The sequence below is a fragment of the Stigmatopora argus genome, chromosome 12, assembly GCF_051989625.1.
Source record: "Stigmatopora argus isolate UIUO_Sarg chromosome 12, RoL_Sarg_1.0, whole genome shotgun sequence".
In the NCBI taxonomy this organism is placed as follows: domain Eukaryota; kingdom Metazoa; phylum Chordata; class Actinopteri; order Syngnathiformes; family Syngnathidae; genus Stigmatopora; species Stigmatopora argus.
The window spans coordinates 7,486,522-7,513,313 of NC_135398.1; the positions used below are offsets into that span (position 1 = coordinate 7,486,522).

At 40.0% G+C, this 26,792-nt stretch overlaps 3 protein-coding genes and 1 long non-coding RNA gene across 7 annotated transcripts; 3 read left to right on the plus strand and 1 right to left on the minus strand.

The window, feature by feature from the left end:
• Positions 1-587: 587 nt before the first annotated feature.
• Positions 588-26,720, minus strand: pif1 (PIF1 5'-to-3' DNA helicase homolog (S. cerevisiae)). 4 transcript variants are annotated; one of them, XM_077614835.1, is made up of 23 exons: positions 26,681-26,720; positions 26,453-26,584; positions 16,672-16,935; positions 15,480-15,665; positions 14,396-14,620; positions 13,236-13,792; positions 12,901-13,024; positions 12,672-12,797; positions 12,293-12,446; positions 12,076-12,190; positions 11,275-11,381; positions 11,049-11,188; positions 8,383-8,489; positions 8,213-8,300; positions 7,498-7,643; positions 6,350-6,541; positions 3,496-3,715; positions 3,218-3,392; positions 2,992-3,146; positions 2,747-2,907; positions 2,541-2,665; positions 2,214-2,346; positions 588-1,589 (listed from the first exon to the last, which is right to left on the minus strand). In XM_077614835.1, exons 6-23 carry the CDS (start codon positions 13,782-13,784, stop codon positions 1,446-1,448), a joined length of 2,961 nt encoding a protein of 986 aa, XP_077470961.1. In that variant the 5' UTR covers positions 13,785-13,792; positions 14,396-14,620; positions 15,480-15,665; positions 16,672-16,935; positions 26,453-26,584; positions 26,681-26,720; the 3' UTR covers positions 588-1,445. The 4 variants fall into 4 exon arrangements, with proteins under 4 accessions (XP_077470961.1, XP_077470960.1, XP_077470959.1 ...); XM_077614834.1 differs by having other exon boundaries at positions 14,400-14,620; positions 26,453-26,589; XM_077614833.1 differs by having other exon boundaries at positions 26,453-26,589.
• On the plus strand, positions 4,425-5,874 carry LOC144085504 (cytochrome b-c1 complex subunit 6, mitochondrial-like). The gene is made up of 4 exons (XM_077614838.1): positions 4,425-4,592; positions 4,910-4,957; positions 5,331-5,492; positions 5,557-5,874. Exons 1-4 carry the CDS (start codon positions 4,545-4,547, stop codon positions 5,587-5,589), a joined length of 291 nt encoding a protein of 96 aa, XP_077470964.1. The 5' UTR covers positions 4,425-4,544; the 3' UTR covers positions 5,590-5,874.
• LOC144085507 (uncharacterized) lies at positions 11,073-12,540 on the plus strand. The gene is made up of 2 exons (XR_013304160.1): positions 11,073-11,337; positions 11,959-12,540. It is a non-coding gene; the product is annotated as an uncharacterized LOC144085507 (long non-coding RNA).
• Positions 23,142-25,349, plus strand: ptger4c (prostaglandin E receptor 4 (subtype EP4) c). Its single transcript, XM_077614839.1, has 2 exons — positions 23,142-24,101; positions 24,647-25,349. The coding sequence occupies exons 1-2, from the start codon at positions 23,268-23,270 to the stop codon at positions 25,223-25,225; spliced, it is 1,413 nt and encodes a 470-aa protein (XP_077470965.1). The 5' UTR covers positions 23,142-23,267; the 3' UTR covers positions 25,226-25,349.
• Positions 26,721-26,792: the final 72 nt, after the last annotated feature.

The following is a 26,792-nucleotide window of genomic DNA, read 5'->3' on the forward strand; positions in this document are numbered from 1 at the left end:
TATGTCTCATTAATTCCCTCTGCATTCTCCAATACATCCCGCTTGTAGCGCAGTAATACAGTAATCACTCACAATCGCTCAGATAATTATCTGCACTCATCTGTGGAATAAAAAAAGCAGAGGGGGCAAAAAAAAGGGGGTGGGTTGAGACATCCCATTTTAGCTGGCTGCCTCTTTAATGTTCATCTGGGAGCAGCGTGGCTGTTTCAACGGGAATGGGAGGCAGCTCAGTGCTTGGAGCAGCTTAATGGCAGCAGCTAGCGGATGACGCTCTGCTAGTTAGACACACACCTTTTTCATGCTACATTGCTTGGCCGGGAGAACATAAAAGGTCATCTGTGGTGTGATGGGAGGGTGGAAAAAAAAAAGGGGGGGGGGGGAGCGGCACTTTTCCCCGCACTCACATTAGGGAACATTTCACCTCTGAGTAATGTCAATGCAAAACAGAGATGCGATAATGCAAGGTGCACAAATGGAGACGGTCAAATAAGTCATTGCCTGTATGCTCATTATTAGCTTTTGTCACATTATCAGGCAGGCATCACACCTGATGGATGGGGAGCACAAAAAAAGGCAATTTGGCCGTGTGATTTTGACACACACTGGATTTACTAGTTTCATAAAAAAATAAAATACAAACTTTACTGACAGACCATAGTGACCTCTAGTGGTCTCTTAGACAGTTTCCTAAAATGGTTACAGGGAGTGTATGTAAATTACCACTTTCATTCCACAATAGACACCAATACAATATTTACCAATATTATTAAGTTTGTCATGATTGGGAAAAAATGGGTTTAAAACTATCAGTTACATTTTACCTAGAGCAACCCCCAAAAAACCTGTCTGTTTGATTGAAAAGTTGCTTAACCAATCAGATGTATTATTACACAGCTAATAGATAGAGGGAAAATTACCATGATTCGTCATATTGTGTAGGAGTGTTTTCCAGATTCAATTATTGTAGCCTGTATTTTATAATTATATATTTATTTAATGTATTCTATGACCTGGTTGGCAGAGGTTTGTGGCAATACAGTTGATTTTGCGAACCAAAATAAACAGAATATATAGGACGTAATACTGGTTGTATTATTTTTAGTGGTCTAAAAATATAGATATCGGATCATTATTATTATAACGAAAAATTTGGATCGAATCAGAAGTTTAAAAAAAAAAATCTGTATCGCTACATCGCAATTGTGTGTGTATATGTGTATCAATACTTGCAAAAAGATGACGTGGACTATTAAACTTAATGTGTACCGCCATTTTGGTATCTGTATTACGGTAAATAGAAAAACAATATTCCAAATTTCTTTCCTATCAATTAAAAGATGCTCATTTTATACCAAAGTTCACTGTAACATTCACATTTGTATAAACATACAATTGTAAAATGTAAGCATTCCAAATGTTGAGCAAACATCCACATAATCCGATTTCTACGTGAGCCTCTTGAGTTTACACATATAAATGGGTCCAAAGTTAGCGGCTAAGTGCGGGATGACCATCTCACCCAGACGGAGGTCAGAAGCAAAGTGGAAGGTATTCTTGAACGTGTGTGTAAGGGGGCGCAGGTCTACAACCTAGATGTTGATTTTATTTTGAAGAAGGAAAAACAAATTCCAATTAGAAACAAATTACTACAAATAGGTTTCCTGTTTTAGGCCGCGCTAGACGCTTGATAAGGCATTTAAATGGAGGACTGTCCTGCATGATTCAAAATCAGGACGTAAAACTACTCTAGCCATTTATTTGCTACTAGCATCCCCGTTTAAATGGATTGGATTTTCATAGCGATCAAATGACAGCCAATGAGTTCATCTTTTAGACATTGTTGAATTATAAAATTGGGATCAAATCCTCTGAAAAGTCAAACAATCTTCTTTAATAAAATGTATTTGTTGTAATTTTTTTAAAATGAAAAAAATGATTGATTTATATTATATATTTAAAAAGAAAAGGTTTTGGTTTTAAAAATTATACCTAATGTTGTATGTTTTAATTTAAAAAAAAATTAAGAGACACATTTCCAAAGACATAACCAAATAGAGATACTTGGAAACATTCACCTTTGCTTTGGAAAATAATGATAGTTGGTTATCAAAATTATCTTTCTTTTTAGCAGCTCTGATTGTAATAAATGAGTTAATATTTGAACCAGCCAATCGTTTGTTTTTGTATTCCTTTCTTTTGGTTCATGCACTAACCTGAAGCTGGATGCCATGGTTCTCTTGCGCCAACTGAATGGCTTGTTCAACCACGCCCACATTCTGGATATGAGAAAGCGTGCATGTGGAGTAGACGACCTCGCCTCCCGGACGTGCTGCCACTAATGCTGCCCTGCAAGGAGTTACAAAAAAAAAAATCTAAACTCTCACTTAAAATGAACAGTGGTGCCTTTTCTCAGGACATTTTTCATGATAAAAAAACACTCCTTTTTTGCTTGGATAAACATGGCATACAAACTCATGGTGTCAGCATGCGGCAAAATATAAGCTCACTTAATATTACATAAAAAATGCATCTGTGCTTACAGCAGTAGTTGCAGCTGTAATTGCGGCAGTCTTCGCCTCTCGCCGATTCTGCTCTTACTAAATATGTTGTTGTCATCTTCCATGAGTGAATGTCGGTCGGTGGTACAGGGAACATCAACAAGCACCTAAAACGACACCACGGGACAAAGTGTTAGCGGTGGTAATGTCGATGAACCCATGCCGAAAAAATGAAAACAAAGACTTACTCTGTCAAAAGTATTCGGCTCCATTTCGCCCCATTTGGTGCCATCGAAGGAAGTGATGCGTAGCTTGTCAGTGGTCAAAAACATTTTCGGTACGTAGCTGTGGAGAACCTTTTTTAACCGTATTGTCCGAGAGACGGAGGAATCATTCAAGCAAAGAAAACCTGAAGAAAAATGGCAAATGGTTCAGGATCACAACATCTGTTATATTTTTGGGGAGGAAGACTCCATACATGTAAATATCTTACCGATGGCTTGACTTTGGAGCAAAGCCAGTGTCTTGCCACCTGGGGCAGCACAGAGGTCCAACAAGTTTTGGTCTTCGTGAAGATCCAGCGCAAGGCAAGGCAATACTGATGCCGCATCCATTAGGTAGTAACTTAGTAACCCAGAAGCATCCGGTCTTGAGAGAGAATAGATTTGAGTCCCACATAAAAATGCTCGGTCTAATTCCTTCAGTAATTTGGGTCTTACCTTGCAGGTTTGAATCGTGTGATATCACCTCTTGGATAGACCAGGCATTTGATGTTAGCGCTTAAATTTTGTACTGCCATTTCATGCTGACCAATCAGGTCACTTTCATCCGTGGAGGTTAAAGCGGACTTTTCACCATCTTCCATTTCTGTTTCCTTCTCTTTGCACCAATGTTCTGGATGAATGATGTCGACATACAACAAAATATGAAAAAATATATATATAGAATTCCAGGAAAAATGTGTTGACCATTCAGAGAGCATTGGTTGCATACCCACCTTTTGTAATGGTATCTGTAAGAAAGTCTCTGCATCCTTGGGATGTCAGATCTTCCACAAAAGCATGGTGACAGAAATTATTGAGCAGAGCGCCGTATTTTCTCTCCGAGAGGAGCGCAAGTCGAGTTGATGGCCAGAGTGCACCCAGCTGACTGCTGTAGGTCACGTCAAAATGTTGCAGGGCTAAACGTGTTGGTGGGTGCTTCGGACGGGTAGCGGCCTTGAAAACAAAAAAACCCAAAAAACATTAGTTGATTTTTTTTTCACTTGATATTTTTTTAGTTTATTTTTTTACTTAAAATGTTTGAGGAACTGCATTACTTAAATGTTAATATTAAATCCTATTGGTTGAAGGTGATTAGCAATTCCCTACACCTGCTGATGAGATCTCTGATTTGTCCCCAAGTGTTTTTAATTAGAACTACAACCCTGGTAAAAAAAAAATCCAGCATAAACTGGCTTCTGTACCAGCAAATTTATTTATGCCACTATAATAAACACCATGAAAACTACACACCTTTTAGTTATTTTCCACAACGTACAGTGCACATGCGTGTCTACCATTATGGATCATATTTTTTATATATATTCTTGAGGGCTACAAGAGCATTTCATCCTCAAATCAATATCAATCACAAATATCAATTATATAGTATTAACCATATTTTACACTTACCCATTTTTCTTTGATTCGATGTCTTTTGGGCGTAAAACATCTCAAATCTCTAATTTTTCCTACTAAAAGTTTGGCGTCTAAGCACAGGGCCATTTTCAAAGGTGCGTCGCTTTTGTTTGTCCGATATTGTTCCAACACCTTTCGACATAGTTCCGGGTAAACACACGTAATAGTAGGCGGGACTATCAACCTAAATCGGCATTTGATTGGAGTACTTTACCGTCCATGAAAACAGTTTACCAGTAACACAGCGTTTCCGGTTATCTCCCGCGACATTTCCTGCGAGTGACTGACCCTGACGTCCTCGACGGATCACTGCAGTAGCAGTCACGCTACAACTTAAGTCATTTCTGACAAGTTTAGGGCTATAATCATGGTGTTTGAACAGAAAATGCTGACTTACGGCGATCCCGAAGACGAGGTAAAATAAAAATCATAACATCTGCTCGTATCTTGGGTGTTTGTGACTCAACTGGTAATGCATTGCAGATAAGGTTACGTTCATTGACAAAGGTGGTGTCCGGTTAAAAAAAATAATTGAAATATATATATTATATACTTTATTTAGAGTATTTACATCCTGTCAGTAAATGAAGTGTACATTTAATCCTTTAATTTTTTTCCTATTAATCCCGTTAAATCACCCCTTAAAGGATATGTTTACTACATGCATATGATATTTACTTTTTTTTTTAAATGCACTCAAATAGTCTAATGCCCATTACCGTCACTGCCTAGGAGGAGGATGCTCCTGAAGAGGAGGAGGAGGAAGAAGAAGACCTGGTGGTATGTTCTAGTTTTTAAATTATAATGGTTATTTGTCAAGACATTTTCTTTCGATTTGATTCTTCAGGTCGTAATTTGATATTGATTTACTCATTTTAAATTTACTTTTATATATCAATATTTGAATGTCACCTGTTTGTCTGTGAAACCCTCTGAGTGATTTGGGGCCAAAAAGTTGAATGTATTGAGAGGATTAACATCTTAATGCTCATATTTGGGGAGCATTTTAGTGTTTTCAATAAAGTATTGTAACTCATTTCAATTGTACAGATCACTTTTATAGACAAATATAGTGATTGGGAGCATGAAAGGTAAAGCCAAGCCTTGCATCCTCACAAAGGTCTTGTTTGCATTTAATAACTTTCTCCTTCAGGACCCCTTAGAAGCAATTCGTGCCAAGTGTGAAGACACTGAACACTGCGTGCACTACAAGGAGCGCCTGGAGCTGTGCGAGACCCGCGTCAACTCCAAATCAAACACGACAGAGGAGTGCACAGAAGAACTTTTTGACTTCCTGCATGCACGAGACCACTGCGTAAGTGTGGCACACATTTCGTGTCCCCTAATTTCTTTTAATTTCCCCTTTTTTCCCCCTACAGGTATCGCACAAGCTGTTCCACAATGTGAAATGATTGGCAGCTGTTTGAATCTGCATAACTGCTATAACTGTAAAATAAATATGAGAGTACTTGCAAATTGTTATTTTACAATACATATTGTATGAGCATCTTTGGTTTGAATACGCACGTACACACACTATGTACAAGGTTGTTTGTACATAGTACATGAAATCTTGTGTGTACAGAATGCATATTAAATTTGCTCTTTTCATCACAAAAGGAACATTTTTGTCATTGCAGGTTTGTGGTTGTTTTCCTCATCTTCAGTAAATAAAATGTCTTTAGTAAACACTGTCATTTACAGAGACTAGTCTTTTTACTTTGTAATTATGTATCAATGATCAAATAAATTTCGAAATATGTATCAAATAAAACTTTATTTAGAAGAAGAAGAAAAAACAACCGCAATAAATAAGAGGTAAAATGGGAGGGTTCAAAAGATTACATTTTGAACACATGATGGCAGTGTGACTCCAACTTTCATTAGTCAGATTGTCGCAAAGCGCATTAATATTGCTATGGTTCAGAATTGTCCAGTATTCTCACCACAAGTTCTCTTTGTTACTCTTGTCAGCATAGTCATCAATGGCAGTCTGTGGGTAAATAAATAGGTTAATTATTACTCCAATTTTTCTTTGTTATCATTGACGCCAATAGACGTAATTCAATTTGAACTGGGAAGGCTGACATAATCGAATGGATTGGATGTCTAAGCCCCTCAATTGCAGCCAGTGAGTTAAAAACTGACCAAATGTAGGTCCTCTTTCCCCACCTGAATCAGCAAGCGCTCTTTTCTCAACTTCATATAGAACGCAAGAACGTCCGGGTCTGCTCGGACCACCCGTGGGTCAAAGTCCATAACCCGCAGGCCCTCCAAACTCCGAGCCCGAGACAAGGCCACGTAAGCTTGGCCACTCTCGAACACACGCGCCAAGGAGATTTCCACACAGTCAAGTGTCATTCCCTGGGAAAAACAAACAAAAAAGACAAAAAAACATTCATTAATTGGACCGCAACCACTAATAACTAACAGTGTAGACTCGTCTTCTGCCTGCCAGTCCTCAATAATCTAATTTCCTCTGAAAGGGATGCACACGTGCATCAGGTCAAACATTACAGACCTAGAGCTGTTGACAAACGGACTCAATTACCCTGCGGGCAATTAATATTGCATTGTGAGATCAGCATATTGAAAATTGCAGTCAAGAGAGAAGAATGATTTGTGAATGGCAACTCTCACGTGACAGTGAGATCAGATAGCATTTCTTAGGTCCATCTGACAGACGCACACACTGAAAAAACAAATCGTATCGCAGCATGTAATTCAGTCGATGTTTCTGATTTTAACTCGGCAAGAAACCATCAATGTAACGACCTATCAGGAAGTAATTTGTATTGAAGGAATCTCACTACCTGGGAGGTTGGAAAATATTGTTTGAAAAGTTATCAGTTGGTCTTTCCTGACACACACAGTTTGTAACGTCTCCTTACGCCATAAGTGGGAAGGATGCATGAGATAGTAAGGCAGAGTAAAGAACCCATCTCATGGGAAAAAATTATCTGGACTTTTATGCCCTTTTTCTTTTTAAATCTGCAGTGATTAATTTTTAGAGGACATTCAGTCACTAGATTCACTTTCATTCATTACAGAGTCTCCTTTTGATTTTACATTCATTCAAAATCAGACGTTAGACAGCCAGACACTAAATTAATGTTCCAACCGTGAGCGACATTTTGACCTTAAATCAACAAAGGTATTTTTAGCAGTGCAGATAGGATTGGATACATACATAGAAAAATAAAGTCATTGGATTCTTCCAAATAATTCAAATTAGTATCGAACAAGAGCGCCAGGAGAAACGCAAACCGTCCAATTCATTATCAAAATGAGGGCAGTCCTCCTTTATTTATTGAGCTCACCTGACTTTTGTGAATGGAAATGGCCCAGGCCAGTTTGAGTGGCAGCTGGTGTCGGCTCAGGTGGGTCCCACCCCCCGATTTGAACACCCAGCGTTCAGGCTTCAACACCTCTGTGACTCCGCACATGAAACGCACACGAGGGGGTCCTGAGGGGGAAAAAAAGTCAGCACTTTCTAAAACGAGCATTTTCACACTGCATTTTCCCAAATGTATTCATTTATTCTACATGTTCATTTATTTTGTTGACAGAAAATACAGTATAGCTATTAATTCACCATGAGTGAAACACATTGCTAAGCAAAATTATAAGACCACCCGCCTTTCCCTATCCATTTTAAAAGACTATTTTCCAGTGCGTGTGCTGAGGCGCTTGTGATTATTCAATGACTTGTCAACATTTTACTATTCAACTGACTGGCTGTGTTTGAGAGCGATAGACGTCCAATCCATTTAAAGTGGGAGGGTGGCAGCAAATGAACGCTTGTTCATTTCAAATAAAATTGGATTTCTAATCATGAAGAACCAATTTAAATTCAAAGCAGAAAGAGGAAAAGAGCCCCACGATTGTACGTCTATTGCCATCAATGGCAGGGAAAACTCAATTTCAAAAGATGTTTTACCAGTTGAACCAATAGCTCATTTGCATAATACATTTAGACAATTCCCTTTTCTCAACTGAGCTGGCTTTAATAAGATAAATGCGTGCTAAGCTAACCGTGTTTTCCTGGCTCAAACGCCAACACGACCCCTCGGGCTCCGTTCACCAGACCGCGAGTGACGTCCAAGTTCTTTGTCAGCATCACCTGCACAACACAGACAACAAAAACATGGATGGGCAGGTCAATAACAGTGTGTAAGGGTGTACGGAGTGTACGGAGATCCCACCTGAGCTCCGACTTTAAGATGAAGCAGTCTGCTGACAGGACTGAGGGCGTCTATGGTTTTTCCCAAGGCAGGGTCGCTATCTACAGCCTCAAACAGACGCACAGACCCTGATGAACAAGAAGGCATGTGAATGTGCAGAATTTAAAAATAATGACCGTAACTCATACCTGTCAACCTCTGCCGATAACTGCCCTTATAAATGATTATGATTCCCCTTACAAACCCCCAAAAAACCTTACAAACACCGTACGACTTAACTGCCCTTATAAATGATTATCGGCAGAGGTTGACAGGTATGATGATGACACTAAAGGCTTTTGATTTGATGTAAAGGTATAGCATCCCATAAAACTAATCTTTCATTTCAAACTATTCCACAAAATGTAGGTTTTCCTAAAGAGCAAAGCTTTCCACAATACTAGTGTCCTACAAGTGCAATCAGTGGATCGGCGTCAGGTGCTTCTTGCAGCCCAACCCCCGTTGCTTCAACTGAGTCCGACCGAGTGTGTGCTGGATGTTTCGGAACAAAATGCTGGCCCAACCCACAGCGGCCCTCGAGGACCCCTGTTGCAGACTCTCCAAGCCAGTCCAAGTCTTTTTCTGGACCTATTGTAAACGTTGGCCATCAAAATGCAGACTTTAGACCATTTTGACTCATTTAAGAGCACCTTTGTTGAATATTTCACCCATTTCATTAAATGCAGCGGTGTATGATGACACTAAAGGCTTTTCATTTGATGTAAAGGCATAGCATCCCATAAAACTAAGCTTTCATTTCAAACTATTCCACAAAATGTAGGTTTTCATAAAGAGCAAAGCTTTCCACAATACTAGTGTCCTACAAGTGCAATCAGTGGATTGCCGTCAGGTGCTTCTTGCAGCCCAACCCCCGTTGCTTCAACTGAGTCCGACCGAGTCTGTGCTGGATGTTTCGAAAAAAAAATGCTGGCCCAACCCACAGCGGCCCACGAGGACCCCTGTTGCAGACTCTCCAAGCCAGTCCAAGTCTTTTTCTGGACCTATTGTAAACGTTGGCCATCAAAATGCAGACTTTAGACCATTTTGACTCATTTAAGAGCACCTTTGTTGAATATTTCACCCATTTCATTAAATGCAGCGGTGTATGATGACACTAAAGGCTTTTCATTTGATGTAAAGGCATAGCATCCCATAAAACTAAGCTTTCATTTCAAACTATTCCACAAAATGTAGGTTTTCATAAAGAGCAAAGCTTTCCACAATACTAGTGTCCTACAAGTGCAATCAGTGGATCGGCGTCAGGTGCTTCTTGCAGCCCAACCCCCGTTGCTTCAACTGAGTCCGACCGAGTGTGTGCTGGATGTTTCGGAACAAAATGCTGGCCCAACCCACAGCGGCCCTCGAGGACCCCTGTTGCAGACTCTCCAAGCCAGTCCAAGTCTTTTTCTGGACCTATTGTAAACGTTGGCCATCAAAATGCAGACTTTTGACCATTTTGACTCATTTAAGAGCACCTTTATTGAATGATATTTTACCCATTTCATTATATGCAGCAGTGTATGATGACACTAAAGGCTTTTGATTTGATGTAAAGGCATAGCATCCCATAAAACTAAGCTTTCATTTCAAACTATTCCACAAAATGTAGGTTTTCATAAAGAGCAAAGCTTTCCACAATACTAGTGTCCTACAAGTGCAATCAGTGGATTGCCGTCAGGTGCTTCTTGCAGCCCAACCCCCGTTGCTTCAACTGAGTCCGACCGAGTCTGTGCTGGATGTTTCGGAACAAAATGCTGGCCCAACCCACAGCGGCCCTCGAGGACCCCTGTTGCAGACTCTCCAAGCCAGTCCAAGTCTTTTTCTGGACCTATTGTAAACGTTGGCCATCAAAATGCAGACTTTTGACCATTTTGACTCATTTAAGAGCACCTTTGTTGAATGATATTTCACCCATTTCATTATATGCAGCGCTGTATGATGACACTAAAGGCTTTTCATTTGATGTAAAGGCATAGCATCCCATAAAACTAAGCTTTCATTTCAAACTATTCCACAAAATGTAGGTTTTCATCAAGAGCAAAGCTTTCCACAATACTAGTGTCCTACAAGTGCAATCAGTGGATCGGCGTCAGGTGCTTCTTGCAGCCCAACCCCCATTGCTTCAACTGAGTCCGACCGAGTCTAAGGTTTTTTGGGGGTTTGTAAGGGGAATCATAATCATTTATAAGGGCAGTTATCAGCAGAGGTTGACAGGTATGGTAACTCCAGATTTAAGACTGCACAAAAGAGGTTTAGTTTCAGCCAATACTTCTGCACTTCTAAAAACGTACTTCCCAGTATTTCCTGTTGATTTCTAAGTCCCTTTCTGTTGGCATTGGGTAACTTGTAGCTAATTTTAGTTGATTTCTGCGTTACCTGTTCTTTATTTTGCCCATTTCCTATTGATTTTGGGGCATTTGGTTGCCACTTTCGGGTCAACTTTTGTTAATTTTGGCCGTTTATGGGTCAGATTCTGTTGATTTCAGATCACTTCCCTTTCATTTGGAAGCATTCGAGGTTACTTTCTGTTGAATTTAAAATGAATAATAAACAGAACGCCAACATTGATTTTTTTTTTTTAAAGTCAAGCAACTGTTCTTGGCAATTTCCCCAAAAAGCCACCAAACTTAAGAACAAATGCACAATACCTGGCAGCTGTTGGAGCTTGTTATCATTAGTGAGCTCCACATCGTCCTTGTGTGTGCACAGCCTGGTTGCTACGATACCGTCCTTGTCGATTTGACGGTAGGCGGTCTCCGTCAATTTATTTGTGACCTCTTCTGTCACCCTGCGGGGAGTTGATCAAGTCATTTAGCTGAGGAAACCTATCAGTACTGGAAGGCTTTTGGGAGGAGATTGGAATAAAAACCTTACCTTCCCACTCTTACTGCCTGGAGGAGCGAGATGAAGGTCTGATCGGTTTGTCTTCGCACCTCGGTCAGTTCCAAGTTGACCTGGATGACTTTACGCCAACATCTAGCCTAATGCAAAATAATGGTAACATTTTAGAGGGGCACCTGAAATGCTAATCAAGAACAAGTAGACCATTATCTTGTTCAAACGCGCAGTGGCCATTTTTATATTGAATTATGCTTACAATGTGTTATCAAGGAGTCAAATAATGGACCATTGTTTCGGTAAAAACAATAAGGAAAATCATTGTTACCTTATTGTGTTTTTCAAGCCATTTATCAATATTGATCCAAATGAACCTCTAAAAAATGCTAATGCTTTGATTGTGGTAATTAAAAAAACAAATCACACTAATAGTCACATTGTTGTAATTTGTAGCATTTTTGTGTGTTTGTTACTTAAAGCTCTGGGGGAAAACTGCTAATTATTCAGACAATGCGTTTACATACACACACACAGAAAACAAAAATACCTGCATGAAACAATTTTATCGTATCTTAAAGGCCCTGTTAAGTGAATTCTGAGGGTTCTTTCTCCACAGTTGCAGATAATTACTTAAAATGTGCTGAGCCTGGGAACTATGTAGTATTTAGTTGTACTAAAATGTTTCTATTCCTTGTTTCCCCATATATTTTTTCCTATTAGGAAGGGCGTGGCAAAAACAGTCTTCATCCAGTGAGCAAGACAGCAGTCTAACGTAGCTTAGTTATTAGGGTGACTTGTTGGGCGTCAGTGCATTCACATCAAAAAATGTCACTCTACCTGAAAGCAAAACTTGGCCTTCTCCTTTCCCTTCGAAACAGGAGGCAGCTGAAGGAAATCGCCGCAAATAATCAGCTGGATGCCCCCGAAAGGCTCAGTGGACCTCCTCACCGACCTGTGCATAGTTGAATATTTATAAAGGGTTGGCCAACTATAAATACAGACAATGTTGCCTATGACAAAGATGAGTTTGACACGCCTGATTGATGGATTTTACCTGGCTACAGATTCGAGCTTGTCGAAGAAAGTCGCATCCACCATGGAGATCTCGTCAATGACAAGATGTCGACAAGTTGTCCAATGCTGCAGCACCCTCGGCCTCTGGGCTAGTTCCAAACATTGCTCCAGTGGGGCTGAGCCAGAGCCAATACCTGGAGAAAAGAGACACAAGTAAGGTAAAACAAGTGTGGGGACAATTGACTGAAAATAAAGATTTGTTCTGAAGGAGGACACTCCAAACTGACATGGATTGTCTCACAGTTATGGTCTTGGAGGAACAGGAGTAACAGCATTTAAAGTTAGTCATGTCCTTTTCTTTGTGGCTTCCGGGTTCACGGTTTTGTGTCAGATTTGACCTTTGCTAAGCCCTGACTGACCTGCAAAATTATGTAGTGTTGTTCCACCAATGTGACATGCAGCCACTCCAGTGCTAGCAGTAGCAAAAGTGCTTTTCGGGGGAAGTGATCCAATTATTCTTTTTAGTAGGAAGGACTTCCCTGTACCTGAAAGAAGTGAAATGAGATAATCAAAAGACTAATAGCATCATGTAAAAATATTAATGTGACAATACTACAATGTATGCATATAATCGTAAATTGTATATACCTGCACTGCCTGTAAAAAAGACGTTCTTTCCACTCAAGACAGCATTGAGGACAGCAGTCTGTTCTTTGTTCAGTTTACGTGTTGGCAGAGAGAAGATGGGTTTTTTGTTGGGGTGGGCTTTTACCTAAAATAATCAGAAAACATTGCTTCAAGAGCCTCTTCCAGGTTTACGCAATAACAAGGTCATTATTATTATTATACAAGTCATTCATTTATTATCATCTTTTTGGCATGAGGAGAAATTAAACAAGTGGTCACAAAACTAATTCAACAAACAATTTCCATTCTCAGAATTTACTTTCTACCACAAGGTATTGAGGAAAACATGTACTCACAGGGCTGAAATTACAATCACTCCTCGACCTTTTGACCCGCTGTCCGGCTCCTACGTTCTTGTTCGCGGGGTCCGAAAGTCCTTTGAGTGGCACTTGATTTCGGAGCTCAGAGACCTTCTGAATGTCTTTTTGCTGAAGAGGGCTGATGGCCTCAAAGCTGCGGGGCAAGCAGGCCTTGAGCTTTTCTCTCGCGCTCAGAATTTTGGTGGATAGTCCAGCCTGGTGTTTGATGCTCAGGGTCTTCAGGAAGAGGCAGAGCTGGTCAGGTGGGCAGTTGGAGATGAGCACCTGGATGTTTTCAGGGAGCAGCTTGACAGTGCACTTGCCGTCACGGGCAAACTTGGTGAACAGTTTGAAGTCCTTCAGAGGATAATTTCGCGGCACTTTGCCGTTGTGGATTCGGAGGATGAGCTCTTGGAACTCATTGCGTCCCAGAAGGACCCACGCCTTGCGGATGACCTGCCTGCGGGTGGCTTGTCCTGAGGCGTTCAGGTGCTCTGTCGTCACGCAACACTGCAGCTCTGACCCGATGTCTTCCCCTCCAGACATTGTCACAGCTTTGAAATAAAGTTAAATTTGAAATATACATTTCAGACAGGCACTTTTTATGAACTTTTCCAAAATGAGAAGATCTTCTGATGAAGTAATATATATATTACAATTTGGTCATTTAGATGAGCATATTTTTGCTTTTTGTTGAAGAAAAAGACATTTATTTTTGTCATATACATTCCTTACTTGAAATACACATTTCAGACAGGCACTTTTTATGAACTTTTCCAAAATGAGATCTCCTCTAATCGTGTAAGTAAAATATTTATTACAATTTGGTCATTTAGATGAGCATATTTTTGCTTTTTCTTGAAGAAAAAGACATTTGTTTTTGTCATATACACATTCATTACAAGCCTAAAAGTGTTTGAAATTATTTTAGCTGACATCAATTCATTTTACTCTTTTATTTGTATTAAAAAAACAGGCGTGATAGTTTTTCCTTCCAATTTAACTTATCGTTGTTTACAAATGTAAACAGAAGTAGTAGTCCGTGTAATTGAACTGCCTTGATTCGTCCATTTACGTTCGTGCAAAACATCAAGACATAATAATAAAAGAAAAAACACATGCACGCCGGATCTTGATTTTAAATAAAGAGGTCTTACTTGCTTCTTGTCCGATGTCCTCTGTTCTATGGCAAAACGTCGATTTCAAATTGTCAGCGTGCTCGCGTGACCCAATCAGATATGGAAGTCATCGACCAATCCGAAGTAGGCGATTTAACTTCGCAACCAATGGGAACGTGAGAGCGGCTACCCTCGTGACTGAATCCGGAAATGGCTTCAAAAATTTGTAGCGTGTGTAGTATGTATTTCATTTTTCGGGATCACCTATAAAATAATTAAGTAGAATGAATCAGCTGATTTTTAAGCATAGTTAAGCTGCCTGTTTTTTAGTAGGCACGAAAATTAACAATTAATACACTACTCGGGTGTATTAATTTGTGAATCTTAAGGAAAAAAAACTTAGTGAAATAAACATGATAATGGTTGTAAATTTACATATTTTCAAGGGGAAATTTAAATTAAATTCAGTTATTTTCCTATTTGTACCAGATTTTAGAGGAACTCCCTGTCAAAATGAAGTCGACGTCTATAGCCGTCAATGACAGACAAATATATAAATCAGTGTGACTGCGAGGATTCAGAAATAATCACTTCCCCACCGGTTGGTGACTCCATCATAGGAGTTTAAACGTGACTGCATGTGTATAATCTGCACAAATGGTGCATTTATAGTAAACAGTACTGGGATCAACAATATGCACTATTACCCAAATCAACACATGACATTTCTATTTCTGAATTTATAGTTAGTTCTCTGTATTCCAAATAAACAGACATCCTCTTTTTTTCCCCCATTCTGAAGCAATATTAGAAGCAACTGGGGCAAACATGTAATCTCTTTTATGAAGCCAATGCATACAAATAGACCGTTTTCTTATTAGTTTGAGCGCAGCATTAATTTTAGTCGGCAGTCGTATGCATTTCTTGAACACATTATTGCCGAGAGTGTGGGATGTTCTTTATTATTCCAATGGCATAAAGTGAAGCATATTTGCAAATTTCACTTCATTTCGACCACTCTAATCATTAGTGTGATATATAGTCTGGTCTCTAGCATCAGTGTGAATAATGCTTTTATAAAACTTTTACCATCACATTAAAACAGCAATACTGACTCACTCACCAGACTGATGACCACCCAACATTGCAGTGGTTCTTTCGTCTGTCTTCGTGTGGATTCAATTCCTGCTCGGTGGTGATGTGATTGTGAGTGTGAATGGCTGTCTGTCTCTATGTGTGCTCTACGACTGATTAACGACCAGTCTAAGGTGTTGGCCGAAGTCCGCTGGGCTGCAGCACCCCCATGACCCTGACAAGGATAAGTGATGTTAAAAATAAATAAATGAATGAATAAAAAATACAGATTGATGATCTTTGTGTTGTTTACACTTTTGAAAAGTTGTAAGACTGTCTCATCCTAAGTGTCAAAACATTTAAATGTGGGTGTAGAGGAGGTTTTATTTATTTAATTTAAAATACGTATGACCCAGATTTGGTCTTAAAAGCCACCTAATAAACAAGATGTTTTTATTTTTTTTACAAGGAAACACTCATACCCTCTAAGAAAACAAATCGTATGACTCTTATGTCTAATTCTATTTTATCTTCTATCAGTTGCCATGCTAATTTAATTTTCTCAGTTTCACAATTTGTAATGATTGCCAGTGTCATTTGAACAATGGTAGCAATGACTTTATTTAGAAAACAGTTACACGCCAAACAACCATAGATTTATCATAGTCAAACTATATAGGACATTGCCAATCGTCAATGGCACTGGAACACGTTCATTCCCAATTCAACAAATCCATTTATACTTTGTATCGGTGACCGGACACACATCTCAAGTGTAATCGAATCTTTACATAACACGATGCTGCCCTTGAGCTAAAAACATCAATTTCTTCCGTTTGCTCAGTGGAAGTGGTGACTGGCCTCAGTCGTCTGACCATGACTTACCTAACACACAAACTGTATACACACTTAAGCATTTTCAGTCGTCACAACAGCAGAGAAACTACTTACCCATCCATTACAATGCAAATCCATTGGCTGGAATATCCTGATTAAATCTAGAAAAAAGAAACAATGGTGATGCATGACTGATGTATTGGACTGGGACAGCATATCCAAGACATTGGCCATGGACCTCGATGGTACAATTTGGGTGCACATTTAACTTGGCTTCGAAGCCGAATGTTTTGCTGGCAAGTCTAAATTGGGCTCATGCCAAACAGCACCCAGAAGATGTTTGAATGTCGACAGAACTAACGGCTCATAACTTGTCAAGTGTAATAAAAGGCGGTATGACTCACCTTCAGGTACTTCACTTGTGAATATGGCGCATAGAGTAGCATTCAATTTCAAAATGTTCATTAGAACATCACTCCTGCTCATCTGACATTGCTTAAATGTTGTTTATTTTGGGGCATTTAATCGTGAAACAGGATGGCGTGCACGTCCGCCTCACAGTTCTGAGATTGAGGTTTCAATGCTCGGTGGGTTTTGACCTTCCTGTGTGGAGTTTGCATGTTCTCCTCAGGCCTGCGTGGGTTTTCTCCCGGTGCTCCGTTTTCTTCCTACATCCCAAAAACATGCAAAAACAAATACCGGGCTTAACATAGATTATTGAAATGATACGTTAACCTTTTTAAAAGGGCCAATGAGAGAACTATTTAATTTCTTGAAGTATTCCCAGGAAGCGAAACATGGTGGTGTATTCAGGCTGAGTCACAAAAACGCACTGATGTTGTAAATCTTGTCAAACAAATAATAATTTATATTTCCCAATTAACTTTAGATGTCAGAAAAGCAAGAAGCTATAAGTCCTCTGTGGAGAAAAATGAAACCAAGATAGTGAGTCAGACTGCTATTAAGGCTTTGTATGTGTGTAGGAGGTGGATAAAACCTTGAAATGCTTGTAAAAAAAAGTATATTCCATCAATAAAACAAGAAGGGAGCAAGCTAGAGACTCATGTGCTTTGACTTCAAGAAACTTGTCGCATTTCTACAAATATCACTTTGGAAAAGTATTTGACATTTACGTGTGCTTTAACCTTCTAAATATGAGCTGTAATGGGTGTCAGCTAGGTGAATATGACTCTAGGCTCCCATTTGATAAAGAGAATTCCAAGATAAATTGTGCTACGGCAACAATAAACGTGCCCTAAGAGGCAATTATTTTGGTAACGGTGTTTCAGTACAATTGACTATCCCTTGTGACAATTTTGATGGATGTGGGATTCTTTGGTATAATGCAAAATTTTACCATTCTTGTGAATGATGTTTAAAAAATGTCACAAATGCAAAATACCAATACTATTGATCAAATAAAACACAATGCAACCTATACTTTGGAGCGTCTTACATTCCGAAAAATAAAACAAGTTTTATCATTTAATTCAATATGTTAAATATGACTAAATGACTAAAAATACTCATTCATTTGGGTCTTCAAACCAGAATGAAAGGCCTTGCATTATATGCATACAACATTAAATAACTACATAGAAGCTGTCATACACGTTAGTTTTTGAAAGAAGTAGATAGTGACGTAAACGCTCCATCACCTGAAATAACAAGCCTCGAGCTGTAAAAACTAAATTCACATTTAATTAGTGAAAAGCAGTCCAAAAACTGTCACAATGAGCAGGCAGAGTGACAATGTAGCACCCTGGCAATTTTTTTCAGTATGTTTTAGTTTCTAAATAATGAGTTGCCTCGTGGCATCTCACATCGCTGCAGACTTCTTCTGTTTGGCAGAGCAAAGTATTCTTAATTATACAGTCCAATTAGGAAGTGACATCGTATCCATATAAACTCTACATAAGCACCAGATTTTTGAACTATGGGAGGAAACCAGATCAAGCAGGATCATGTTTCATTGTCATTGACGGTGATAGATGTCCAAGCCTAAAAGGTAATACGTAGACAAAATGTATGGCGCTGCGCGGAGGAGGCAGAGAAAAGGGTCTCAACTAATAAATATTTCAGGGGAAGAAATTATTTTTAATTAATTATCTTTTGGTTTAGCGTGTTTCTACTATAGTGGGCCGTATACCGCCTTGTGATGTATTTTTACTTTTCTCGGCGCATTATTGTTTCATATGTTATTATTGCTCTTCAACGAAAGTATGAGATTTTTCGGGTGGTTATAGAAGACGGTAGTCTGAATAATCACACAAAAAGAAAAATCACATTTGTGCATTGAGACCTGAAGTATATACATAGCATTTTAAGAATATGTTTCCTTGCAACTTGGCCCATTTCAGCCAAGGTAAAAAAAAAAGGCAAAAGATGCCGTTTGGGTCACTTGATGCTACACTCTGAACGTAGCAATAATGTCTTCCTCAACCAGATGATGACGCTTGGGTCCTCAGCCTCTCACTTCTGAAATGGCTACTATGGCACTAGACACACCGCATAACTCTCCAATTCCCCAAACAAATATTGTCATTTGCAGCATATTTTCTTTGCACAAGCCACACCAGGAAAAATGTGGATTAAGGGCTTTAACAACCCTTGTCAATCACAGCTTTGATGAAATAGTACTGCATGTTCTTTCCTCGTCGCCCTTTCTTCAGGAGGAAATTTTGTGTGTTATTGTCCAACATATCAAAAATAAGAGGGACTTTTCCTCCTACGCCTGTACGTAGACAAACTCACAAAAGTCTTTCGCTCCAGTTGATGTTTTATAACCTGCCACTGGGCTTAATGTTGGTCATCGCTACATGGTTTAGTACTGACCTCCCACACACTCCTACCGTCATTAAGATTCAGAATTTAACCCTCCGCGCCATTACCCGCAGCCAGGGGTCTGGTCTTGTGGTCTTATGTTTTAGCAGTCTGCTCCCTCACGTGTAAAATAACTTCTCATTAAGATCCGATGAAATATGATACGCCGTAGCCGCCTACTCTTTGTGAATTGCAATCCTATACGCATCCCACTCCTTTAAAAATGTTAACAATGTCATTGAGCAGGAATTCAGAACATGATGGGATATATTCCCTTCGCTGGCACAGCTTTCATCAAATTTGGATTTGGCGTAACTAATATCCCAAGAGACGCAAGTGGGCAACACGATAAGATACAGTAATTCAAAAAGAGGGGATAATATTATTAAGGGATTTCGCAAGAGAAAAGAGGAGATTACAATGTCACCTCTTAGTTTCATATTAATTATGCATATGTGGAAAAGCTGCGCTTTCGGAGTGCCATTAATATATAAAGCAAGACCCAATGACTAATGTGCCTTGATAAAGACTGGTTTTGAATAGAAGCCACAGTTAAGTATATTTTAGTATGACACACACAAAACAATATTCATTAACCGAAAGAGCTGTCTATGATTTTTCATGCTTCAGGGCCATTAATTAACATGCATTTAATCCATTTTGACTGGACTGGGCTGGCAGTGACCATTTAAAAACTCACTCCGAACGAACATCTATCGCTGTCAATGGCAGCCACTATGTGAAGGGATGACTTGGAGTCATGAATTCACACCAATAAACTGGCTTCTTTACATTCCCTTTAACATATTCACTCCCATCGACAATGCGAGACATTAAATTCCTATTTTGTCAGCATTTGCAATAAAAATGGTGTCTAAAAATCAGTTTAAGTCACGTGCCCACATTTAAAATTCCATTTGGGCCGCACCAGTTTGATGTTTTTTTGTATTCACACCAAACTAAAAGGTGCATACCATTGACTTTTTTTATAGGTCTGGTCCAAAAAAGGCAGGTATGACTTCGCTTTAAATATCAGTACACTATCTCAAACTGAGAAACGTGTTTTGCGCATCCATATGGTGCATCTGTGTTGCACTTTACATGATTTAAGGTGTAATATCCCTTAGTTGCATGGCACGCAACTGCAAAAATGCATTACAGGGGTAATATTATAGAATGAATGCCTGAATGTATTCCTTCCCAAAAGGGCTGCAGAGACAACACATTAGCTCAACTGACAACACTCCTATAAGTGGACAAAATAGTAAGACTGATCACAATGTTTTAGTCTTGAGGTATTTCAGGATAAATTGGTGATACTAGCGGGGAACCAAAAGGAAGGAGACATGAATAAAATGAGAGGGGTGACAGCAAACGAGCCTCGACTCACTGAAGTAATGAGCACGACACACGGAAGCAGAAGAGGAGCAGCGTGATTGGATCGTCAACTTCGGTGAAAAAAGCAGGAGACGATGACGTCACTGTGGTAGTGGGCTGTGCGACAGCGTCACCGGCGAATTTAAGATACTTATTGCATGGAGTCATGACGCTGAATGGCATCACAGAGCGAGGAGAAGAAACTTTTCTCACTATGTTTGACATTTAGAGCCATATTGTGTCAGTCTGGCCCATAATGTAACCCTAGTGGTATTTTTTCTTCTTCAGACTGAATTATTTTTATAATCTTTGCTGCCTTTTTATCGTGTTTTCTTGTGTTTTTGTCATTTGATGTGGTGTCCCAATCATAGAGATTTTACTTGGCCTTAAGCAAAGCGAGGGAGGAGTAAATGGTTTATTGTGTTTTATTGGGAAGCCTGTTGCCATAGGTAAGACTATATGTTTGAACAAAATGTTGCGGATCCCCAAGCTATACTGCGAGAACCACTGAGCTAAAGAAGTGGGTAATTTATTTTCCTTACAGTATAGACTGAAACCAAATACAGAAGCAGTTATATCTTACATGGAAATTATTCTTATCTTCACATCACCCTTTTTAGTGAATACGTTTACGTATAAGCTGCGTATACATTCCCATTAAAACCAAACACCTGTATTATTGCACTCTTGTTTTTTTTGCAACAGGGACTCATCATTATCTTAATTACATCATGTCAGCCATATGCTAAATATATAAAAAACAGGTGAGAATTTGATTATAAAGCCAGAGAGCAAATTACTAGCTTGCTAATTGCAATTGGATGTGTGCATATATAGCCAAAATGTCCCCACTGTGGACCATTTACACTTTTAATGCCTGCCCTCCTGTGCAGAGAGGACAAGATGAACATGCGTAACAAAAAAACATGTAAACAACAGACACTACAAGCCCTCTAATGGCTTTTGATGAGATGCTGCTAAAGTAAAACGGTATTTGGAATCAGATATAAAGCATCGATGACATCCATGCTGACAATTGAGAACCAAGTATTCCTCATTAAACTCAATGATATAAAGCATTGATGACATCCATGCTCACAATTGAGATCCTCATCAAACTCAATGGTAGAGGTCTGACCTTTTTTCCTGTTTCAATCATTCATTTCAACTGCGAGAGGTTAGCTGTGAAAGTTAACCCTTTCCAGTCCAAATGGCTTGGAGGTCTACCTCAATCAATGGCAGTGAAGGAGGTCTGAGATCATTGGGTTGTCACACAAACACCCCGTGAAGAGATTCTCGTCTTCCTCCGTCATAGCTGAGGAGGAATTCACTTAGGCAGACAGAGACGAAAAGCATCCGCCACAGTCCACTATCGTGCAGACCCTTCGCTTCATCTTAGGCTATATGACAAATTCTTTCATTTCCACAGATTCGATTTTCGCTGCAGTAGCTCCCAGAAGTGGACAAAAAACGGCATATTGCCACTCCTGGTTGGAGCTTTCAATTCAACCAAACCATACAAGATTCTGTTGTAAAAGTCTACTAGCTTCATGCTAACAATCAATGCAAAACATCATACAAAAACTAGACAAAAAAGCATCTTTGTATCCCTGTTATGATTCTAGAGATTTACAGATATACAAGATCTTTCAGGCTTTTGTTTCCATTTGTCACATTTCAATGAATACAAAATGTCCCGTTCCTTTATGAGCATATTTGATTGATTTCCGACCTTGATTCAAAACAACTTTATACTTCTTTAGATATTTGTTATATTAAAAAGGGTTCAAGAGTTATGCAAAATCACTGATGATTAACAAAGCTTGGAGACAGAATTAGCAAACGGCTGGCATTATATGAAGTTTTCTGCTTTGAAAACAATAAAAATAAAAATTTATGAATATATTTTCCACTCATTAGAATCATTAAAATTTCTCCCCAGTGTATCGACTTACTATGTTGTTTCACACATGCACACAAGTAGCCATATCCTTTGTAAAAACATAATATATTCTTAAATATATTCATTTGACATTGTAGTTATTTTTTTTAAGGGAAGAGACAAAACCTGTGGTATAAATACTTTTAGGTGAATAATAGTAGCTCAAAGAATCTTAATATTCAAATCACAAATTTCTCAGGACAACAATAATTTGGAACATTCTGGTTACTCTTGATTATTATTTACATTTTTTCTCCTCCATGACACATCGGAAAAATTGTAGCCTGCCTTTCGCCTAGATTACAGAAGATTATATCCAGTGGAATACATTTGATCAAAATCTTGTGTCGCACTTCAAAAATAGTTTTAAAAAAAACTTGAGAAATTTGGCACCCAAAAATGAGTTTCAAACAACAGAAGAAAACTTGTGCTTTCCATAACTTGTGTGGTTCACTCACTCATTCCCATTAAAGGTGATGGAATAATCTGTCAGGTCTCCCAGTTTTAATGGTTGGGATGTCTATTAACGGCCAGTGCCCTAAAACAAACCGAGATCCGTTGTTTACTGTCATTTTTCCTCAGCGAGTGGCGAGCCCAGTTAACGATTTGACTCGTTGCTGGCTCAAAATTGGATCCTCAGGGAGCGTATGGCGCTCGCCCGCAGCCCGTACGCACGTCACACTCTTGACATCAGCACCGACGGAGTTTAAATACCCGCACAGAGAAGCAGAACAAGTGAGGAGCAGGTCGCACCTTATGATCTCTCTGCAACGTCCCCCACCAAATCTTCAGGATGACATGTGACGGGAACCCGAGTAAAAACGACTGAGTTCTTCTTCCTTTTTCTGTCACTTCCAAATGATGATCAACGACACCCTGGCGTTGGACACGAACACTTCGGGTCCCAACCAAAGCACGCTCCCCACTCTGAAGCTGGAATCCCGATCGCTGGTGACCTCGGCCACTATGTTCGGCGTGGGCGTCCTGGGCAACCTGATCGCCATCGTGGTGCTGTGCGTGTCCAAGAAGGAGCAGAAGGAGACCACCTTCTACACGCTGGTGTGCGGCATGGCCATCACGGACCTCCTGGGCACGTGCTTCACCAGCCCGGTGGTGATCGCGACCTACGTGGCGAGCGAGTGGCCCGGCGGGGCTCTGTTGTGTCACTTCTTCTCCTTCTCCATGCTCTTCTTCGGCTCGGCCGGCATGTCCATCCTGTGCGCCATGGCGGTGGAGCGCTACCTGGCCATTAACCACGCCTACTTTTACTCCCAGCACATAGACAAGACCATGGGCCGCTTCGCCCTGCTGGCGGTCTACCTGGCCAACATGGTCCTGTGCGTCATGCCCAGCTTCGGCTTCGGCCAGCACGTTCACCACTTCCCGGGGACGTGGTGCTTCCTGGACTGGAGGGCGACGGATCCCCTGGGCGCCTGCTACTCCTTGCTCTACGGCGGAGTGATGCTGGTGCTCATCGCCGTCACGGTGCTCTGCAACCTGGCCGTCTGCAAGTCGCTGGTGAGCATGAACCAGAGGACCGGGATCGTCCGGGCCGAGGCGTGCGAGCAGGGCGGATCCAGGAGACGCTTCCCCCGGCTGCAGTCGGTGTCGTCGTCGGCGGCGGAGATTCAAATGTTCTGGCTGCTCGTTTTCATGACCATCGTTTTCTTGGTCTGCTCCATCCCTCTAGTGGTAAGAGTTGGCTCCGCTATTGATTTCATTTTATGTCAGGAAATTTATGACCTCTTCTCTTTCCTTTTATGACCTTTTCTCTTTCCTTTACGACTTGTCTCGGGCATATTGAACCAGCTCCCACAGAATCCCGTAAAAAAAAAAGGCAGTAGAACTGACCTTAATCTACTCGCAAACAGGATCAGCAGGAATTCTGGTTGTTGTTTTTAAATAACAGGTGGAGACAGACTTTTATTTTACTTTTATAGGGCATTTATTTAAATTTTTGCGACGGCACTAGACGACCAATCCATTTTGATTCAGCAATTACTCGCAGTCAAGGCAGATTAGACGGAAATGGCACTGAAATGTGAACAGACAAAAATAGTCCTTACATTTAGATGAATTGGATGTCTGTAATTGTCAATGCCGTAAAATTAGTTACTCACAAAAGAAAAAATATAAACATGACAAATAACAAGACGAATAAATCATTCAAATTGACACCCGGCGTCCACATCATTGGTGATTAGTCAACTTCCAAAATAATTGTTTGTGTGTATCAGGTGAGAATTTTCGTGAACCAGCTTTACGACCCTGCTTACATTTCCGCCGGAGGAAAGCCCGACTACCGCAGCGACCTGTTGGCCATCCGCTTCGCTTCCTTCAACCCCATTTTGGACCCTTGGGTATACATCCTGTGCCGGAAAAACTTGCTCCTTAAAGGGTGCCGTAAACTGAAGCGGGCCGTAACTCGCGTGAAACAGAGCGACGGCGACCAGACAGGCTGGGTCGGAGGTCAGGACTCCCCGCCGTCTTTCAACACCAACGATACCAGCTACGCGTCGATACGCAGGAAAGACTTGGTGGAGCGGCGGGCGCCCGCCGTGGACACGCCGCTTTTTGCTAACTTCTCCAGGAGACACGCGTGGGACTACGACACGGCTCGGGTCAACTTCCACCCTTTCAGCGTGGAAGCTAGCACCGTGCCCGGAGGCGAGGACCAAGTCCAGGCGAGTCAGGAGCAGGGGGATTCGCTAAAGAACTCGCCTGGATCAGCCGCCTCCGTGTATGTCAAGAAAGGCGAGATGGTTACGTGCACGTTTAGCACGCCAAGTTCCTGTCAATCACTCAAATCCCTCTAACGTTGTGTTTTGTCCAACCTAACCGACCTGAAACCTTTATTTTACAGTAAAAAATGTTGTTAGATATACTGAAAACTAAGTGAGAGTTCTGGAGGTGAATGTTTCAGTGGCAATGATGGCAATAGATGCCAAATACGTTTTGATGTGCAGTGAAAATGATTAAAATTGAAATTATACAGCATTTCGAGAACATTTCTGATAATTACTGCCACACACTTTGATAGTTGATTAATCACTGATTATTTTTTTTAGATGAGTGGAGTAATTGGTTCATTGATTGTATGTATAGACCACCTTATTTATAGTTACAAATGAGATAGCTTAAGTTGACAATGTCTCTCAATGATTATTTAACTGTCAAAATAGCTGTCGATTAATTTGATAATAGATCAGTTGTCGATTAGTTGACTAATCTGGTGGCAGTCCTAATGTAACAATCCCACCGTACAAACATGTTCATCACACTTGTGTGTATTTGACAGAATGGGCTTGAGATTGGTTGATTCTTGGATCAATTCATATTTAGATCCAATTAAAAACTCATGGCATTTAACTTCTGCTTTGCCAATTTCCAATCAAGGAAATGTATATAAAACATCATTATTATACCCCAGGGGTACAAACGAATTCAAAATGTACTGTATCAATTTGTGTGACTCGTTTGTGTATTAACACAATGCATGATGGTGTTGAGATGTACGTTAAATGACATGCTGCTAACCTTTCTGTGCCATGAAAAAGTAATGCAGGGATAAATGAATGTATACAATTCGTCAATGTCTTGTTTTGTTTTTCTATCACTGCTTGTAAATGTTTTGATAAACCCATAAAAAATTACTTTTATGACACGTGATGTTTGTTGAATGTGTACAGACGCTAAGACTCAACTAAGATGAAAACAAATATCGACTATCGGGATGGTTCTACTCAGCCAGCAGGTGGTGCTACGACACAAAAGCCATTCGGTTTACGAGTGGATGAATTGCATGGGAATTTAAAAAAGACATTGTATGTGGATTGGGTGCAAAAATGTCATGTTTTTCTTGAGTACTACTGCACCTGCCTAGAAGTTTAATAAAATGGAACACAATGCATTCAGTGATTTGGGTCCAATTAGTTTGTCCTATCCATTAGCTTTTCATATGGTTTGTCGCCCGCAAATCTTAGAGTCAATATAGAATGGGAAGAAAACATTACATCTACATTTAAAATATTGAAAGAACTTACCGTGTTTTTGGGAATGTATGAAGAATCTGAGGTCCCTGGAGAAATGCCACAAAAGCACAGGTGGGCCAGATTTGAACATGGCAACTAGCAAGAGAAGCTAACACAGCATGGTCTACCATATTGATAGTCAAACTGTGCTAACAAAACAGAAACAATTAAAAGATAACATCCAAATATGCATTAAGCTTGAATAAAACCGCAACGTCAAATAAAATATAGCATACTCACCAAAAATAATGTGATATTAGCTCAGGAAGGATTGTTTTGGAACACCAACAACTTTAGAACACCGTTTGCGCAAACATATTAATCAAGGGACGCGAAATGATGACGTCACACT

Excerpts from the sequence above, each read along its gene's own strand:
- pif1 (XM_077614835.1), bottom strand. The coding sequence starts at position 13,784 with ATGTCTGGAGGGGAAGACATCGGGTCAGAGCTGCAGTGTTGCGTGACG. Across the intron at positions 12,191-12,292 it reads AAGCTCGAATCTGTAGCCAG|GTCGGTGAGGAGGTCCACTG; the intron begins GTAAAATCCATC and ends AACTATGCACAG. Across the intron at positions 6,542-7,497 it reads TTTCCATTCACAAAAGTCAG|GGAATGACACTTGACTGTGT; the intron begins GTGAGCTCAATA and ends TGTTTTTCCCAG.
- LOC144085504 (XM_077614838.1), top strand. The coding sequence starts at position 4,545 with ATGGTGTTTGAACAGAAAATGCTGACTTACGGCGATCCCGAAGACGAG. Across the intron at positions 4,958-5,330 it reads AGGAAGAAGAAGACCTGGTG|GACCCCTTAGAAGCAATTCG; the intron begins GTATGTTCTAGT and ends TTTCTCCTTCAG. Across the intron at positions 5,493-5,556 it reads TGCATGCACGAGACCACTGC|GTATCGCACAAGCTGTTCCA; the intron begins GTAAGTGTGGCA and ends TTCCCCCTACAG.
- ptger4c (XM_077614839.1), top strand. The coding sequence starts at position 23,268 with ATGATGATCAACGACACCCTGGCGTTGGACACGAACACTTCGGGTCCC. Across the intron at positions 24,102-24,646 it reads TCTGCTCCATCCCTCTAGTG|GTGAGAATTTTCGTGAACCA; the intron begins GTAAGAGTTGGC and ends TGTGTGTATCAG.